The following is an 18237-nucleotide window of genomic DNA, read 5'->3' as shown; positions in this document are numbered from 1 at the left end:
TAGCTGCTGAATTTACTCCAGGTGAACTAAAGTCTGATTTAAGGGCTGATTATATTTACCATCATTCATCCAGATCTGAAATGTAACTAAAGGGATTAAATAAATGTAGTGGAGTAGAATAACACCATTTACCTTTGCATTGTAGTGGGGTAGAAGTACAAAGTAGCTCCCATGTTATACCCCTTATACTCACGTTACACACTGTTATTACACCTTTTTGATCTGATTATCTGTACAGGCCTTTACTCCAGGGAATACACTGAATACGAATTAGTACCTCATACAACTCCACTTCAAGCAAACTGTAATATCTGTTTAACAACTTCTGGACTCTATAAATCCATAGCCCATCGGAACAAATTGAACAGTAAAGTTGTATTATTGTAACCCTAGAGTACATAACTAAAGATGTCCCTCTCCCCCTGCAGACGTGCCTCCGATGCGTCCTAAGCCGTACTACAGCGTGGTGCGCAGGGAGCAGGACGGGGGAGAAACGGTGTACTGCACCAAGGAGAGCTTCCTTCAGGCCCGGGTCATCTTCATCCGCTGGCTGGTCTCCTTCTGGCTCGAGCCGCGGCCCAACACACAAACACACATCCCGGGAACAGAGGGGGAGAACATCCCCAAGAACATACAGGTTCATACACACTCTACAAACTTTGCTAATAGACAGCCTACTATGGTTCACTGCACATTTCCAATGACCCAGGATTAATCAGTCCTGTGTATTTACAGATACATTTTCTCTAGATTGACACATCTTCGTTCCTCCAGTAATATCGGATTTCTTTTATTTTTTAATGGCTTCACTTGTCATTGTTGACCGGGTGTAAATAGCATTGTTTGCTATTTACACCCGGGTGCAAATAGCATCAGCCTTATTTTCAAAAATAAAAAAAAGCAATTTTCTGTCAATCAAAGTTGCTTACAGTTACAGAAACGTAAAACAAGAACACAACCAAAAGTCATCTTCATACTGTCTGATTAGGTTTTTCTTAACACATTAAACAGTAAAAGATGACAAAAAGATATATACATTGGACATTATTTTCTGATATCTCCATATATCCCCCCTCCAGCGAGCAGCAGCAGGACTGGCGGCTCGTTCCGCCGGCAACTCCGAGGACGGTAGCGGAGGCGGGCTCCGGTTGGACAGCCACCTCGAAAGTAGCGGGTGCTCGTCTGGATCGGGCGGGGGCGGCATGGGACTGTCCGGGGGTCTGGGGTCCGGATGCGAGCCGGAACAAAGCCACTCCAACACATCCACGCTGACGGAGAGGGAGCCCAGCTCCTCCTCGCTCTGCTCCATGGATGAGGAGCAGCTCACGGACATGGAGGTGGTGAGGAGGGTCCTGACCAGCTCCAGGACCAACGTCAACTTCATCACTGAGATCTTCAGACAGGTGAAGGACGAATGACTTTACCAGGGGGAGGGGAGGGTCTTATGTGTCAAATGTTAAATGTTATGTTGTGTCTTTTTTATTAAATATCTTTTTAATGCTTTTTATTTATTCACTTTGTTTGGCCATGGAAGATTTATCGTTCAGAATACAGGTTTTTATATAAAGTAAGGTAAATAAAACATAAAAACAGACTTCATCATAGGCCTTAAATCCAAGAGCAAAAGGTAAAAAATATAAGAAAATAAGAAATAATAAAAATAAGAAGATAATAAAAAAAGGAGAAATTGTAGAAAATAAAAGTAATAATTAACTTGACTTATAAATGTAGTACAAATAAAAAACACTACATATTTAAGCTTACATTCCAGCTAATTACAAAGCAGTGATATGCAAAGGCGACTAAGATATTTCCTCATGAGTGTGCAGTGTTTTGGATTTGAAGTCTTTAATTTAGTTATCTTATGGCTAACTTCCTTTCTCCCTCTACAGGCATTTCTCCTCCCCATGTGTGAAGCTGCAGCGATGCGTAAAGTGGTGCGTGTATACCAGGAGTGGATCGCCATGGAGGACAGGCCGGTGTTCATGAAGGAGCCAGACGAGGGTCCCTATCCCACAACCGGCAGCCTGGACTCAGGCTCCCAGCTGGGAGACAAGGAGGACGAGGTGAGGAAGTTTTGTGTCTGGGAGAGAGGCCTGGAAGAGAAGGTGGAAGGGGACTAAAATAAAAAAGAGATTTCTATATACAGTATATTTTCTGAATCAGAATTGGTTTTAGTAGGTAACACACACAAGGAATCTGCTTTGATGTAAATGGGCCGTAGATAAACACAGTAAGAGGAGTAAGTTGTAGAAAAAGAGCAAAAAAAACTATGATCAAAAATAAAGACCAATAAAAATACACAAAGTACATAAGAGATTTGAAAAATACTAGAAATGGAGATCTGTAGATATTTTAGAAGCGTTGAGCCTCCCGGATTCTCACAAAAACACGCAAATCAGAGCATGTCCTAGTTTTCTTTTTTTACCATGTGTGCTCTGTTTTTAAACTAAGCTTCCTATTTTTCTACATCCCGCTTTTAATTTAAACATGTTTGGTAGATCATTGAATTATGATGCACCTTGAGATGACGTTGTTGTACAAGTGTGCTATACAAATAAAATGTATTATTATTATTATTATGGCTGTCAAAGTAAAATAAATGTTACGATTAGCTTTAATTAACAGTAATTGCGTGCCCAGAAACACATGGAGAAGGAAAAGTCACGTTGGAATGGCAAGTGGAGCTATAAAGCCTGCCAGGTGGTTTTCTCGACAAGACTGAGGCAATATGTACGTACGGCAAAGTGAATGAAGTTTCCACCGGACTACACCAAGTTTAAAATATCACTTGCTGTCTAAGCATAGCAAAGATTCACAGAGACTATAAATCAATAATTATAAATCAATAATTTATAATAAATCAATAATTTATAATAAATCAATAATTTATAATAAATATGCATTGTTTATTTATTATACACATAATTTATTATAAAGCAATCATATTTGTCCACTGACAAAATCACGTAAAATATCCCTTTTTAAGGAACATTTAGAATAGATAATAATTAATGAATAATTTGCCATTAATCTCAATGAAATATTGTAATCAATTGACAGCCCTTATTGTTATTATTATTATTATTATTATTATTATTATTATTATTATTATTATTATTATTATTATTATTATGTCCAAAATATATAGTAGAATGTGGAGTATTAGAATGAAGATTTGCTGTGGATTAAAGTTTCTTTGCAAAACTGTGTCAGCTATACTCCAAGTTAATTTTGCTTACTGTTTAAGATTTAACCTTACACTAGTTCAGTTGACGAAGACAAAAACGACATGTGCTGTACCAATTTCAGATTTTCCTGAAATGTTCTATTTATTAGAAACGGAATGTGTTTCACAGAGGATGTGTGTCACTGCCTGTATGTGGTTAGGTCATTATATTTGACTAAACGTGTTCTCTTCTCTCTCCCTCAGGGAGTGAACAGAGCAGTGGATAAGGAACTGCTGGAGTACAGCGTCCATGCTGGAGTTCAGACCACACTACAGGTTGGACACACACACACACACACACACACACACACACACACACACACACACACACACACACACACACACACACACACACACACACACACACACACACACACACACACACACACACACACACTCACACTATCCCTTTCATACATGAGATACTGGTCCGAGGCATTCTGATAATGTGGATACTGTGTACCATGTGCATTACGTTTTGTTACTGGATGTGGATATGGTGTACACCACTGCACCTAGTAGGCTGCTGCTAAATGGCCCTCTTTGTCTGGTTGGTAGATCTCTCCTTGGGCTGGTTCCCTCGTATCTGTGCACATATATGTGTTAAAAACAAAGCCTATATGGCCTGCGCTGCGCTCCCAAGATATTATTCAGATGTTGGTTCCTAAAAGGAGAACTAGAGAAAAAACCTTAACTATGCCTCCCCTTCAGCCTGGAATAATGAACAGAAGGAGATCTGATCCCTATAGGGGAGACCAAGTCCATTTGAAAGGACAGAGAACAAGAAACCATTGGTTGATTTGATTGCTCTTATATCCCCTAACTGAAGTCACACTTTTACCCGGTTAAATAAAGGATGTATACACTCAGTGTTATTGTTGCAGTGTCTTGTTACATTTCCGAATTGTCTCATCTCCTTCTCAGGTATTCATCACCCACTCCTCCAACGTCTTCCTTTTGGAGCCGGCCAACGACATCAAGATCCTTCTGGAGGAACACGTGGACATGTGCAAGCGCGTCCTGAACATCTACCGCAGCCTCGTCATGCACGAGACCATGGACCAGAAAACATGGTAAAAAGAAATACTGTCCCTATGGAATGAATCAGAAAATGCCTGAATGATGATCTACCTCCTGTTGCCATCATAATAGAGTTTTAGCTTTTTAGTCTAGTTGGCAGCTCACTTATGCTAATTATGCTAATTGCCAAACATATGCAAGTTAGCATCTGGCAGTTGCTATGAGCTGGAGACCCGTTCTATACATTTCTTACATAAAACTTTGGGGTAGTCAACATTTCCAGGTTCACACTGCTTTCAACTAGACTATTTGTTTGTGTTTTCCTATAAAATTGTAATTTTTAATGTAATTTAGGTGGAGGTTCCAAATAAGACAAGTGGGTTTTCTTGCCTGTTCCTGCACTGTTTGTGCAAAAATAAAAAGACCGCAATGACAAAGTCGTTGAGAGACAGCTTCTACAGGGACAACAAACCTTTCATGTCAGAATTAAAAGAAAAAGTTTGAAAAATTTGATCTTATTTGGGGATATCTGGGAAGCTCATTCTCTTTCCATAGGCAAAGAAAAGATCTACATTAATTTCTTTTAAATCCTATTATTAATGATCTGCTGTCTTTGTTTACAGGGAGCAGGCGCTACTGGTGATGCTGAGGGTGACGGAGTCCGTGATGAAAAGACCTCCCTCCATCATGCCCCAGGGCAAGAAGAACAACACGCTGTCAGGCAGGCTGGCCGGACCCATCTTTCAGGTACTCATATTTTCACCTGCGTACCAAAAATAGAAACATGTTTTCGAGGTAAATGAAGCTTAATTGTGTCGAGCTGCTGGATTATAGCATCTTCTCATGTAGCTCTGTGCCATTCCCCCCCCCCTGTGCTCAGACGCTGATTGTGGCGTGGATTAAGGGGAATCTGAACGTGTATATCAGCAGGGAGCTGTGGGACGACCTGCTCTCCGTCCTCTCCTCCCTCACCTGCTGGGACGAGCTGGTCACCGAGTGGTCGCTCACCATGGAGACGCTCACCAAGGTACTGGAGTTGTTTCGGCCTAAACTGTGTATGGACATAAGTTAATCAAACAAATACGATTTTATTTTATTTGTCTGAAGGAGTTTTAGTCAGTCTGATAGCAACAACACTTAACGGCTGATTTGCTTCAACAAACGGGCTTTTCTGTCTTTTTTACTCGTCTCAAAAACAAGCCTTTCCACCAACTTCTACAGTTACGTCACCAGCACTTTTCTGAAAATTGAAATATTTTAACGCGAAGCACGGCACTCAAAAAAGGCGAGACACCCTGAAATGAAGCTGGCTGTAACGCTTCTTCTCCAGGCGGCCTCATGTGATGCCATGTGCTCTGTTCTTACTCAGTTTCTCGTCTGAATTCTGAGAACAAAAAGTCAAACCTGACCTCTTTTTCTTTTTATTCTTCCTCAAATGCTTCGGTTATGTTTACTGGTTTACTTTTAGAAAACATTCTTCCTCTGCATTTAAGCGCTACATTAAATCACACCAGTTCTGTTGCTGCCATTTGAATCACTAGTGTGTGTGTGTGTGTGTGTGTGTCAGGTGTTGGCCAGGAACCTTTACACTGTGGATCTGAACGAGCTGCCTCTGGACAAACTGAGTGAACAAAAACAGAAGAAGCATAAAGGAAAAGGTCAGTCAGTGTCTACAGAGCAGGGGTGGAATGTAACTAAGTACACTTTGTATTTCAGTAAATGTATCCAAATCTAATCCAATCTCATTTTGTCTGTACATCCCACAATTTCGTAACACACAATATCATGTTACAGAAAGAACAGTAAAAAGTGTGCATAGAGAAATGAAGTCTCTCTCCATGTATCTCTAACAGGCATAGGCGCAGAGGGCCAGCGGCAGATTCCGGATCGTTCCTTCTCCAAAGGCTGGAGCAGGGACCAGCCGGTGCAGGCGGCGGCCATGAGGCAGCGCAGCGCCACCACCGCCGGATCGCCAGGCATTGAGAAGGCCCGGAGCATCGTCCGCCAGAAGACTGTGGGTCAGTATCTCTCTCCTTACATTACTGACCTTCAGCTCGGGAGATACAAAGAAAAAACAGTGCTATTAGTCGGGCTGCCCTCGACCAGTAGACGTCAGTTCAAGCGATTAGGCGACTAGTCTTTGCATGTTTTGATACATTAGGAATATTAATACATATATCTTTGGGCTTTGAAAATTGGATTCCGTGCAAGGGATTTGAGTCCCGTTGCACTGGCGAAGCACAATGCAAACTGCAGAATTGCTGGGAACGACTCCTAATGTGTGTTGGAACAAGCAGTAAGGACACAGTTAAATAAATTAACAAACAAATAAAATAAATACAGCAGATGAAAATACATCTTGGCAAAAATGCCGATTCACATTAAGACTCACTGTCACTCACTGCTGCTCGTCTCCTCCCATATCAGTGTCATATCTCATATCTCAGTCTCAGGAATAACTGAGCTCTGTGTCTCGTTCACAAATGAACTCGGCTTTTAAGAAGATGCGCTCCGATGGCTGGATGTGGAAGGCTCATTTTTGCACGTCAGTTTCTCGAGGTCGTCCTTTAAACGCTCAAATGATCTCACACTATGGTTTTCCCTTCCTAAAATAATGACCTTAATGGTCCAGGCACAGCTTCCACAGTGTGAGGAGTTTTCCAGCAAACGTGACAGTGCCCAGATGAGTTTTTTTTTTTCCTTCGATTCATAAATGATTTACAAATTGCTCAACTTACAGCTTTTTAGCTTACTAATGTTCGGTCGACTATTAGTGCTCTCTGTGTAAGTGTTGAGGCACACGGGTGGCCCTTCTTTCCTTAGCGTATTTAAGAAGGCTTCACCTTTTTTAAATGTACTTTATCTGACGTGACATCTGGTCTCTTTTATCCTCCTGCTGACATGGACCTGACGTAGCATACTGTGTATACAAATAAGTAATTGAGATTATTTGGACCTTTTATTCCAATATGATTTGCAAAAACACTTCTCTGGGTCTGCTTTTCTTTTTTTCTTAAGCAACACATGTAAAAGGTCTAAAATGTCTAACAGTCTATCTCCTCCTGTAAGAAACGAATCCACTCCTGCTGGCCGACCTTCTTCCAGAGCTGCAGTTGTTTTGTCACATTTCTTCAGTTGACTTTTTAACCGCTAACGTACATTTCTTAGCCTGGGTCAGGCCTGCAGGATACCTCATGTTGTTGTGACCTGTGGGTAAACAGTGGGTACTGTGGTTCTAACAGGAGACATGAGCTGTAGAACGCCACGCTGCCACGCCTCCCCCTGTCTCTCCTCCAGATCCTCCAGCTTCCCTCTTTCAGCCTCCCTTTAACCTTCATCTTTCCTCTATTTAAATAAATCTCTGGTCATGTTTTCATCCCTTTCCCTTCCTCGCCTATACATCCACTTTTCTTCCCTTCACCTCTTCAACAATCCCCTCCTGTCCTTCCTCTCCTGTCTCACACTCTCTCCCCCCTTTTATTCTGTCCCTCCCTCCATCTCTTCTTCCACCTCTTGCAGCCCTGCGTAGCTGCTCTACGGGGGACTCTCTGCTGTCCTCAGCCTTTATCCGCAGTGCTAAGAGTGCTCCCGCTCTGGCTCCGCCTCTTCCTGCCCTCCTCCACCACCACCACCCTTTATTAGCCCCCCTTGCCGACCGGCTGGCAGGTACACACTCTTTGCACTGCCTGTCTGCCTGCCTGGGAACGTTCTCTTGGTCTGTCAGAAAGTTAAACGTAATGCCTGTCCTCTCGTCTGACGTGTTTTTCAATACATTTTTTTGGCTGTAGTAGAACAATTGCATGGAATCATTAAGTCGTTCCCATTTAAGACCTGTTACAGTGTTCTTTAGATAAAATATGCATTATTTCCCTGAAGTGGTGAATTATTCTTTTTGCTTAGTTTGCATGTGAGATATGGATTTTTGTTTATGTTGTGTTGTCTCAATTCTGTTGCTAACCAATCTTCTACAGTGTTTTCCTTTTCTTTTTAGCCTTTGGTGGTAAACTTGAGTTATACCAAATGAGAGAATTAAATATTGACAACACGATAGAATGACATCTGCAGCTGGTAATCAAATGTGCAATAATTGTTTTTTCGATATTATTTTGTACAGTCGTACAAGAAAAACAGACAATTTAACATTCAGATTGGCGGAGTAATGACATGGGGGGTGGGGATTCCAAGGGAAAAGCAAGTCTGAAGGTGGGTTTTGAGCTCTTGTTTGAAGGATGATGATTGTCTGATGGAGGGCGTTCCAAAGGGATGGTGCGGCAGCAGAGAAGAATGCACGTTAATAATCAGGAAACCTTTAAAGCGTTAACAAAAAAATGACTACAAACCACATATCCAAGTTGGACCTAAACTTCCTCCGGTAATTCAAGTTAGGATTTTACCATGAATCACATACCGTGCTCAGACTTGACTCCAATAATTCAGAAATGATTCAGAATGATATATTTTATAATAGAATAAAACAACGCTCTGATTTCTCTGACCAGTTTGTCATTCATTAGTTGGGCATAGGTGATGTGTGTTTCTGTTGACTCCAGTCTGCTTGCTTGTCCCCTGCATATGTTACTAACCTGCCTGCTCACGCCCCTCTGTCATTTATCTCCTGCTGCCTGCACACACTTCCAATGAAAGCATGTATATCAACTTTGTTTCTGCACCCCTTTCGTTGACTTCTCTATTACACATGTTGTGTAAAGTTTAATTTGCCTTATATTGTTGGGTCTGAATTTTATTCAACCCGCCCCTCTTTTTTTGTAGGCAATGGTGATGCTTTTACTTTATCATGTCCTTTGCAAAGGAAATTTTCTTCCTATGATTTTCCTTATTTTTTGTGTGTGTTTTGTCATGAGGTCTTAAAGATAATTCGAAGTTGCCAATTATTTTTTTTATTTGACTCTACCGAACTGAAAACTGCCAATTTGACATAACTAATGTTGCTACAGGCCAGGAGAATAATAAGCTTAACATACAGTATTTTCCATACAATTCCAAAATATGTGATTTACTAATTGCACCATAATGCTGCTCTGAATCCAATTTATATTGGATGTCACTTTTAGGTTTAATCAAAAAAGGGCCAAAAGGCATTGACTAAATTATCTAAAAATAATAAAATAAATCATGACAATACCTTTTTCTTTTGTTTTTACAGAAATGTATGGAAATTCAACAGTGAAATGTTTGAAACTTAGAATGCAAATCTTGTTGCAAACCCCCAGAAGTGACAAAGTACTAAGTACAAAATACTCATTAAAAATCTTAAGAAAAAGCACAACTGTTATCACCGAATTATAAGTACTCATTCTTTAAAACGGCACATTTCAGAACAAATGGAAATACTCAAATGTTTTGGGCTCTATGCGTTTGCACATTTTCTAATTTTGGGTGTCTTTTTGGTCTTTGTTTGTTTCATAACTATGTGTGAGTTTACATGCCCTGCTCCCACATACCCCAAACTAACCTCACTCCCCTTCCTCCGTCTTCCTCCAACCCCCAGACCTCGAGGACCCGCCCATCACACTGACAACCCGCTCCTCTCGGATGCGCCACTCTTCCCAGAGCGACGAGGCCCCTCCCACTTCCTGCTCAGAGGTCTTCCAGGGAGTTGCTTGTGACCTGGAAGCCGCCGCCCCTTCCTCCCTCCCGAGGAGCAGCAGTGCCTCTGACGTCATGGAGCCCTTCATCGCCGAGCGGGTCAAAGGTGACGACCCCGAAAGGGATCCCACTTCGATCCAAAACCCCCCCCACCAACACCACTCCAAAACTTCTTCTTTCCTCGCAGCCAACAGCCACGCAGCTCGTCCACTCTCACAACCCCTCACTCACTCCCCCTCCCCTTTAACCTTGTCAAATGGCGTTGTCTTGTCCCCCTCAGAGGGACAAGATAATGCTAGTGATTACGAGCAGTTGTGGCAGCAGATTGGCTCTGAAAGCAGAGGTTCTTGTTCAGATTGGGTTAGCGACTGGGATTCAGCCTTCGCCTTGCCATCTGAAAAGGAGATTGATATAGAGGAGGGGGAAATGGGGGTCGGGGTTGAGGAGGAGGATTTATTCTCCTCGATTAGGCACTACCTCACAAACAAAGGAAATGAGAAAAAGGAAGATACACCAGAAGGAGATGCTCCTGGTCAAGTAGTAGAAAACAGTGTTGTAACAGTTCAAACAGGCATCGCTCGAACACAAATGGAATACACGGGTCAGGCAGGGGAGGTGAGACAGGTGGTGAGGGAGGACCGACAGGTAAGTAAATCAGTGAGGCACAGCAGTGTGGACTCCACTGAGGAGAATGAAGACGAGGAGCGAAGCATCTACGAGTGCTTGGAGTTGCAGTGTCAGTGGCCGGCACCCAGCGCTAGGGGCAATGCTAGCTTAGAAAGACAAGCTGCGGATAAAAAGGGAGCAGGAAGCACAGGGAAAGCAGAAGGAGGGGAAGGGAAATGCGATGGATTAAGGGAAACGGGAGAAGAGAAAATAGAGGATAGGTCTATTTTAATAAGACATGACACCAACATTTTAGAATCCACCACCGAATCAAGTCCGACTCCCCAAACTTCAGACCCAACAAAAACTAAGATGTCCCGGAGTAGCGCCAAGAGGCACTCCGGTGGTGTTCATGTCAGCTTCCGGCCCTCCACTGAGTCTGTGCAGTTCCACAACCCCCTGGAGAGTAAAGAGGCCCACTGGAAAGCCAGGCTGCGGCGCCTCAGTCACTTCCACACACACAGCAACTCGGCTGGGGAGAGGGTGGGGGCCGGAGCTGGAACTGGTTCTGGGGCGAAGCAGGGAGCAGGAGGCTCAGGTAAGTTTGGTGCTGTGACTGGGATAAGTAGCCACAGATCAGGGGCGCATGAGAAATCTGGGACTTTTACGGATAATAGCGGGGCGGGAAATGCAGCAAATAGTGGCGGCCTGGAAAACAGGACCGGGACTGGAGGTGACAAGGACAAGCAACACCCCGGATCCTGCGCGGGATCCAACCCGGGCTCCGAGGCTCACGCAGAGACGGCGTCTAGCAGCTCAGGGTTCTCTGGCGTGTCGTCGGGCGTTCGCGGGCGCCTGGGGCGCTCCGCCTTGCGATCAAGAGCCTCCCGCTCACGTTCCCAGGAGCCAGGCAGCACCGCCTCACGACACCACCAAGGGGCTCTTCTCGGCGGCGTTTATAAGTCTGTCGTCCATGCTCTGTCTTCGAAGCCACGGCCCCGAGGCCAGGGGTCGTCCCAAGGCTCATCGCCCCAGAGGCAGGGACGCGCCGCCATGGGTGACGCGTCGCTCAGGGACCTGTACTCCCACGTCCTGGGCTACTTTGGGCGAAAGACGACAGGTGAGGGTCGCAACGAACGAACCGTCACAAAGGACACCACTTCTGGAGACATACTCACAAACACCAGCAACTCTTTTTCTTTTGGGCTGTTTTTAACTGGTTTGTAATGATGGAATGATGTTTTTTTTTTTTGGCTGACACTCATCATCTTGCTACTGGACTGAAATTCAAACTCCTTGTTGATGTTTTTCCTCTTGAACGTAGCCCCCCCTCCAGCCTGCCTCCTATCAAGGACCCCACCCCCTTACTCCCATATCTTCCCACCTGTTGCTCTACCTCGGAAGCCCCCTCCCTCGCTCCCTCCCTCCCTCCCTCCCTCCCTCCCTCCTCCTGTCCTCTTCCTTCTAAGGGTTTTGGGATTTTTTAACCTTCTCTCATTCATTCCCCTCTTCTCCACCACCTCCTCCCTCTACTCGATGTTGCATGTGTCCTCCTCGCGCCTCCTTCGCCCTCCTCCCCGGAGTCCGGCCCCCTCTTCAGCTGCACTGGAGGACACGGCAGTTTGCAAAACACACAACCGTCTGTAGCATAAACAACAGTAGAGATACATAGAACACATACTTGTCTTTACATGAGGTGACAGAAACCACGCAATAGTTTTGTTGCATTTACCATCAGAGCTTTCTTACACGTGTACATATACAATTTATAATGGCAATTACATCATAATTATTTTAAAATGGCTTATATGTGAACATGCAGTTCATCATTGAGCCTCTAGAGTGCAGCGTTGGACCTGATGTGAGAATATTTATTACTCTTCTATTATACGCACTAGATGTACACTTACAAATACAAAAATGCCATGAAATATTAACCAACACGAAAACTGCACAATTGATTCGTGATAAGACATTTTCACAACAGCTTTTTCTCCTCTCAGGCTTCAGAGCTTGAATATCACAGGTTTGATACGAGCGATTCATCACCTGAATCTGTCTTGATGTGGAATTACTGTTGCTAAGGCCCCTTTTTTTCCCTTTCTGATTTCTTACAAACAGTTCATAGTTTGTCTCTTTTAGTGCCAGATCTGTGGGATTTGCCAAAGCAGAAACCATCATTATTTAACAGGATTTTTCAATCAATCATGACTGAATTTCACTTGTTTATTTTTGCAATTACAGTGAATCAATCATCTGGTATTCCATGCAGACTAATGGCAGATACTATGTGCTGTGATTGTCTGACTGTCTGTTTGGCTGTGTGTTAAACTACTTAAACTCAGCAAGCTAACGGTTATGCCTTATCCTTGTTCTATGAACACAGGTGGAGTCCTAGACAGATCATTGCCCTAAATTGGATACTCTATGCTCATGAGATTACAAAACCACATTGTAATCCTTTTAGTAATCTCATTTTGTTTAAGATTACGCTTGTAAGGGGGATATACTGTAATGTTAAAGCTTGGTGATAACGCGGCTCCGACTGAAAAGACAGAAAGGATTTTTTATGCCGGCCTCTGTGGTTTGAACGTTTTGCTTTGTTGCTAATCTGAGAACTGATACTATCTTATATTTATATATATATTTTTATATATTTATGTATTTATTTGAACAAGGACCGTGCATACATTACATTAATCTCAGAAAAGAGAAGATGGTTTGTGCCAGATTTGAGCTAATAGCTCATTTCCATCCGCAATTCTTTGGCAGGTACATAACAATCAACAAACACTAAAAACATTTCATAATCTCTATCACACAACCATTTATGAAACAAGATTTAAGTACAAGTCAATAAAATATTACATATTACAGTTAAAATATTATATTACGACACAGTTTACATTAAAAAAACTCATTAGAGTGTGATTAATGTTAAATACACTTTTCAGGGCATATTGAGTTTGAACACAGCCTGTATGTCCTTTGGCAAGTGGAGGTTCCTTTAATCTGTGCAACAAGGTGTCATTTTCCTCAGATAGGTGGCAGCAGAGTATAGATTTAATAACTCTAAGCTTTATTGATCAGCTTCCTGGTGTTAGTTCTGGATGGTCAGACTCAGGTTTAAACATCAGTCTGTTTTATAGTGTATTAAAGTTCTTCTCATTTGTGATCGTTTACTGCTGTCTGCTCTGAGTTCATACACTGACTGCTGTCATTGCTATCAAGCTAACAACGACATGGTCAACATAACTGCACTAATGTAGCTCCCGATGTGATGCCTGTTCGGCCCTAACAAGATGAAACTCTCTCTCCGTGCATGGTGTGAATTAACTCCTGCATTGCTTCTCTGGTGGGTTTGCCTGCTGTGTTGTCGCTTTTATTTAACAATTGGTCTTTAAGCTTACCTTAAGGCCTACAGTACATACACATCAGGACGGTTCTTACATTTAAGACACCAGCTACCGTTTGTTGTATGGATATTGTAACATTTAATATAATTATCAGTAGCAATGACTTAGAATGTCACCATATCCCTAATATTCCAGTAATAATACTTTATTTTGGTGTACATCAGCAAATCAGACTTGATTGTCATTTTTTTTTTTTTTTTCAGACGTTTTTTCATCCTTTTTGTGTATTGTGGCACTCTCCATCTTTGACTATCATCTTATATTTGCCTCTAGCTAACAAAGAGGAGGTGGTTCATAAGGCTCGCCCCGTCTCCAGTGACGTGGGAAGCACCAATCCAAACTTCTCCGACCTCATGGACGAGTTTATCCAGGAAAGACTGAGGGCCAAAGGAACCGCCGTGAGTAACACCACTGATTTAAAGTTAAAATAAAAACCAACCATGGCAGATGATTGAGAAACTGTGATTTACTAAAGTCCAGCTCAGTGACATTAAATTAAAACTGGGCATTTTTTCTTTTTTCTACACACAGGGTCGCCGTGGCAGCAGCCCTGGAAGCCTGGAGGTTCCCAGGGACCTGCCGGAGCTCCTGGAGGCAGGTCACAGTCCCGGATTTCGGGCCTCAGATGATCACCGTCCCATCGATGACCCGGGCGTTCCCTCTGAATGGACGTCCCCTGCGAGTGCCAGCGGCTCTGATGTTGTGAGCTCAGACAGCCAATCAGACTCCTTCAATGCCTTTCAGTACTCCACCTGCAAGTTTGATAGTAAGGAACTACACCTGTGGTTTATTTTTTCCTACGCTGATTTGGTGTTCATGATCTATCTGCATATTGTCTCATGTACTTCTGGACCCATCAGCCTAATATTTGTCTACAGTTATGACCGTGTGATTAATAAGGTTGTGCATGGAATGAGTTTAGCACTTCCGGTTTGTTTACATGCCTAAAATAAAATATTTTGTGAACGCAGGCTTACAGGATTTTAAAATTGTGTTCTACAACATTAAATACATCAGTAAAAGCCTAACTGGTAAAGGTCAGAAGCTCTACCAGTCTTAAAATCTGCACTTCCTCACAAGTAACTCAAATGCTCTCAAATGAAACTACTGAACATCATCGCGCCAAACATTAGCCGTCTTTAGCTTAGCTGTGATGACGTGAAGTCATGTGACCGCCATGTAGTTAGTTTAAACCTTCAGGTTGCATTTGAGCTATTATAAAAGTTGTGTTATTGTTGTATTTAAAATGTGTAAGTATTGTATACGTGTTGACAGGCCCTTACTCTGTTGTATGCCACATTTTGTCTTGTCATGTATCGCCAACCCCCCAAAAATTATCCCTGTTTCTGTTGTGGTACAAATATACTGTATGTCCATTATTTGCATTGATAAATCTTGCAAGCCAAAGAAAAAACATTATAATGATCAACGTCTTCCTTTGTTGTAGACTTCACTTACAGCTCAGAAGCTTCTGGAGGAGGAGGGCGAGGAAGCTCATTGGACCAGGACAGCCTGGGAGGAGGCGGGGTCGGGGACGAACACGAAGTGGCGAGTTTGACAACACTTCACATCGACTCGGAGACCAGCAGCCTCAGTCACACCGTCACTGTCACTGGTATAATATCCACACCCACAGACTAAACATTACATACACCATGGATGTAAATGTATATATAATTGTTTAAATTAAAAAAATAAGAATACTTTGGGGGGGTTTTCCCTCTCCTGTGGTGTTATATAGGTCTTTGTGCATGTAAATAGTCTGCAAAGGCTAAAAAGTTTCTCTCCCACACAATGCCCCCCGCCTGAAATGGTTGACCAATCACAGCAGGGCCGGTCAGCTAACCAATCAGAGCAGACTTGGCCTTTTTATTGATATGTGCTGTTCTGTACGGGATCTATTCGTACGGTATTATAATTTATTTGTTGTGAATGCTGAAAGCAAGATTCCTGATATGCAACTGCTTCAATAATTTAAACTAGATAGAATGCTCAGACTTAAAACGTTTTAATTCTTCAGATATAAATGTCATTCAAACTTTAACATGCTCCTCGTAGTTCCTGAATTATGGGTGTGAACCAACTTTTAATCCCATTTAAAAGTTATTTATCTCCTATCCCATTTTTAAAACACCTTTTATAGATGTGACTTATCTTCTCCTCATATGTTTGATATATATATATTTTTTTTTTCCAGGTTCTGAGAGTGCGTCTCCAATGCATTCCCTCGGGGGTTCTCGCTCCCAGACACCCTCCCCGGCCACGCTGACAGCAGACCACGCTGACCACACACACTCCCACACACACCTACAGCTGGACCAGAAGCTCCACAACTCCATGCTGCAGACTCCAGATGACCTGGGTAAAACAATTCATACACACTCTTACACATCTTCTTTATCTGAGCAACACTAACTGACCCATTTATTGATTGGTTACAGAAACCAGTGAGTTCCCCAGCGAGGACTGCAGCGTCATGGCGGGCGGCTCTCTGACCGGATGGCACGCCGATGTTGCCACGGTAATGTGGCGACGGATGCTGGGTATCCTGGGTGACGTCAACACCATCAAAGACCCCGAGATCCACGCTCAGGTCTTTGACTATCTGTGTGAACTCTGGCAAAACCTGGCCAAGGTGTGTAACCATCACACACCAATTCCTACATCACTACTGAGTGGGGACACTTTCTGTTCAGATTTTTTTTGTGTGTAACAATTAATGTTTCCTTTCCAGATAAGAGATAATTTGGGCATTTCTCTGGACAACCAGTCGTCTCCCCGCCCCCCTGATCTGATCCCGCCTCTGAGAATCCTCACCCCCTGGCTCTTTAAGGTAGGGCTGGCTGAGGAATCAATGGGACGTCCAAAGGCATAGCTTATTAAAACAATATCGCTCCTGTGAAATATCCAATTACATAGTTCATTGTCCTTTGTACTTTATTTTTTATTAAGTAATTAAGTGATTCAAATAAATACATATACATAAAATAAATATATATATATATGTAACATTTGTTCACACAAAATACATTATTTTATTACATTTTGGATAACGAAGACCAGAAAGATAGATCAAGAGAAGAAAAGAAAGCATAGATTTGTTGCATTGAGACCCACCCTTTTTATTCTTGCAGCTAGGCCTGTCGTAATTATTTCAGTTGATTATAAAGTGAATAGTAATAAATGTTGAATTCCACTAACAAGGGAATTTAAAGGCAGTTTTATGTACCTCATTGTTTTAATATATATAGCTACTGTTAATTAGCTTGTATATTGTCCCAAAGAATTAATGAACATTAACTATAACATACACAAAATACATCGTTTTTGTTTTGTAGGAAATAAAATTAGCTATGTTTTAAGTTATTTCTTTTAAGAAGGATAAATTCTTAGTAAAATGCATAAATAACAATCCCAGAGACAGTTATACATCCATAAACAGGCCGGTTAACTCCTTAAGTTAAGTATTTGCATATGTGTGTTTAGTCTCATATGGATATACATGTATAATGTATGTTTCCTCAGGCCACCAAGCTGACGGAGCGATACAAGCAGGGGAAGCTCCACGCCTACAAGCTGATCTGCAGGATCATGAAGAGACGGCAAGATGTCTCCCCAAACACTGACTTCCTCACACACTTCTACAACATCATGCACCAGGGACTGCTGCACCAAGACCAGGTTGTGTGTGTGTGTCAGTGTGTGTCTGTGTGTGTGTCCGTGTGTGTGTCCGTGTGTGTGTCCGTGTCCGACAACAATTAATGTAGAGCAGAGTTTGTAGGGAAAAGTTTTTTCTGATTCAGATCAAAGGAAGGAATTGTTTTTGCAAATGCTCTCTGGCTGGCGCTGCTATTGCTATTTATATCATTTTTTATATTATTTAAAAAAATTAAATACAGCCTTTTACATTCATGTGTTAAACATACATCACAACATACCAAAAATATAACACAACGGTTAAGGAAATGCTCGAAAATGAAATCAAACATGCTTTATTTTAATACAACATTATGAAAATGATTAATGCTTGTGATTCTGTTATAAGTTGTTTTCTACAATATTTTTATTAAAATGTACAGTATAACAACATAAATACAGCCATTTATATTCATACGGTAAAAATAAATCACAAAATGTTGCTGTTTTCACTTGCACAAAAAGGGAGGCAAACTTAAAAAAAGGAAATAAATCAAAATAAATCAAAAATAAATCGAAAGTTAAAAATGTTAATCGAGTACACAGTACACAATAGTATATTAATTGTTAACGGTTCAACATATTTCTAAGAAAAGATATACAAGTCCATAAGTTTGTGTTGTTACTGCAATTCATGGTCTGTAAAACCCAAAACTTTAACAT

General features: G+C 42.0%; 1 protein-coding gene across 1 annotated transcript in view; it reads left to right on the top strand.

Moving 5' to 3' along the window:
• Nucleotides 1-18237, top strand: part of ralgapa1 (Ral GTPase activating protein catalytic subunit alpha 1) — a 92112-nt gene that overhangs the window by 13720 nt on the left and 60155 nt on the right. The window contains 17 exon segments of the mRNA XM_063908578.1: nt 429-637; nt 1080-1403; nt 1893-2066; nt 3434-3505; nt 4154-4302; nt 4873-4996; nt 5130-5276; nt 5817-5907; nt 6103-6267; nt 9759-11582; nt 14152-14276; nt 14410-14644; nt 15326-15493; nt 16076-16240; nt 16320-16513; nt 16613-16711; nt 17404-17559. Of these exon segments, the coding sequence (XP_063764648.1) occupies nt 429-637; nt 1080-1403; nt 1893-2066; nt 3434-3505; nt 4154-4302; nt 4873-4996; nt 5130-5276; nt 5817-5907; nt 6103-6267; nt 9759-11582; nt 14152-14276; nt 14410-14644; nt 15326-15493; nt 16076-16240; nt 16320-16513; nt 16613-16711; nt 17404-17559 (4421 nt within the window).

Source organism: Eleginops maclovinus, chromosome 19 (genome assembly GCF_036324505.1).
Source record: "Eleginops maclovinus isolate JMC-PN-2008 ecotype Puerto Natales chromosome 19, JC_Emac_rtc_rv5, whole genome shotgun sequence".
NCBI classification, from domain to species: domain Eukaryota; kingdom Metazoa; phylum Chordata; class Actinopteri; order Perciformes; family Eleginopidae; genus Eleginops; species Eleginops maclovinus.
This window is presented reverse-complemented; position numbering and strand designations above follow the sequence as displayed.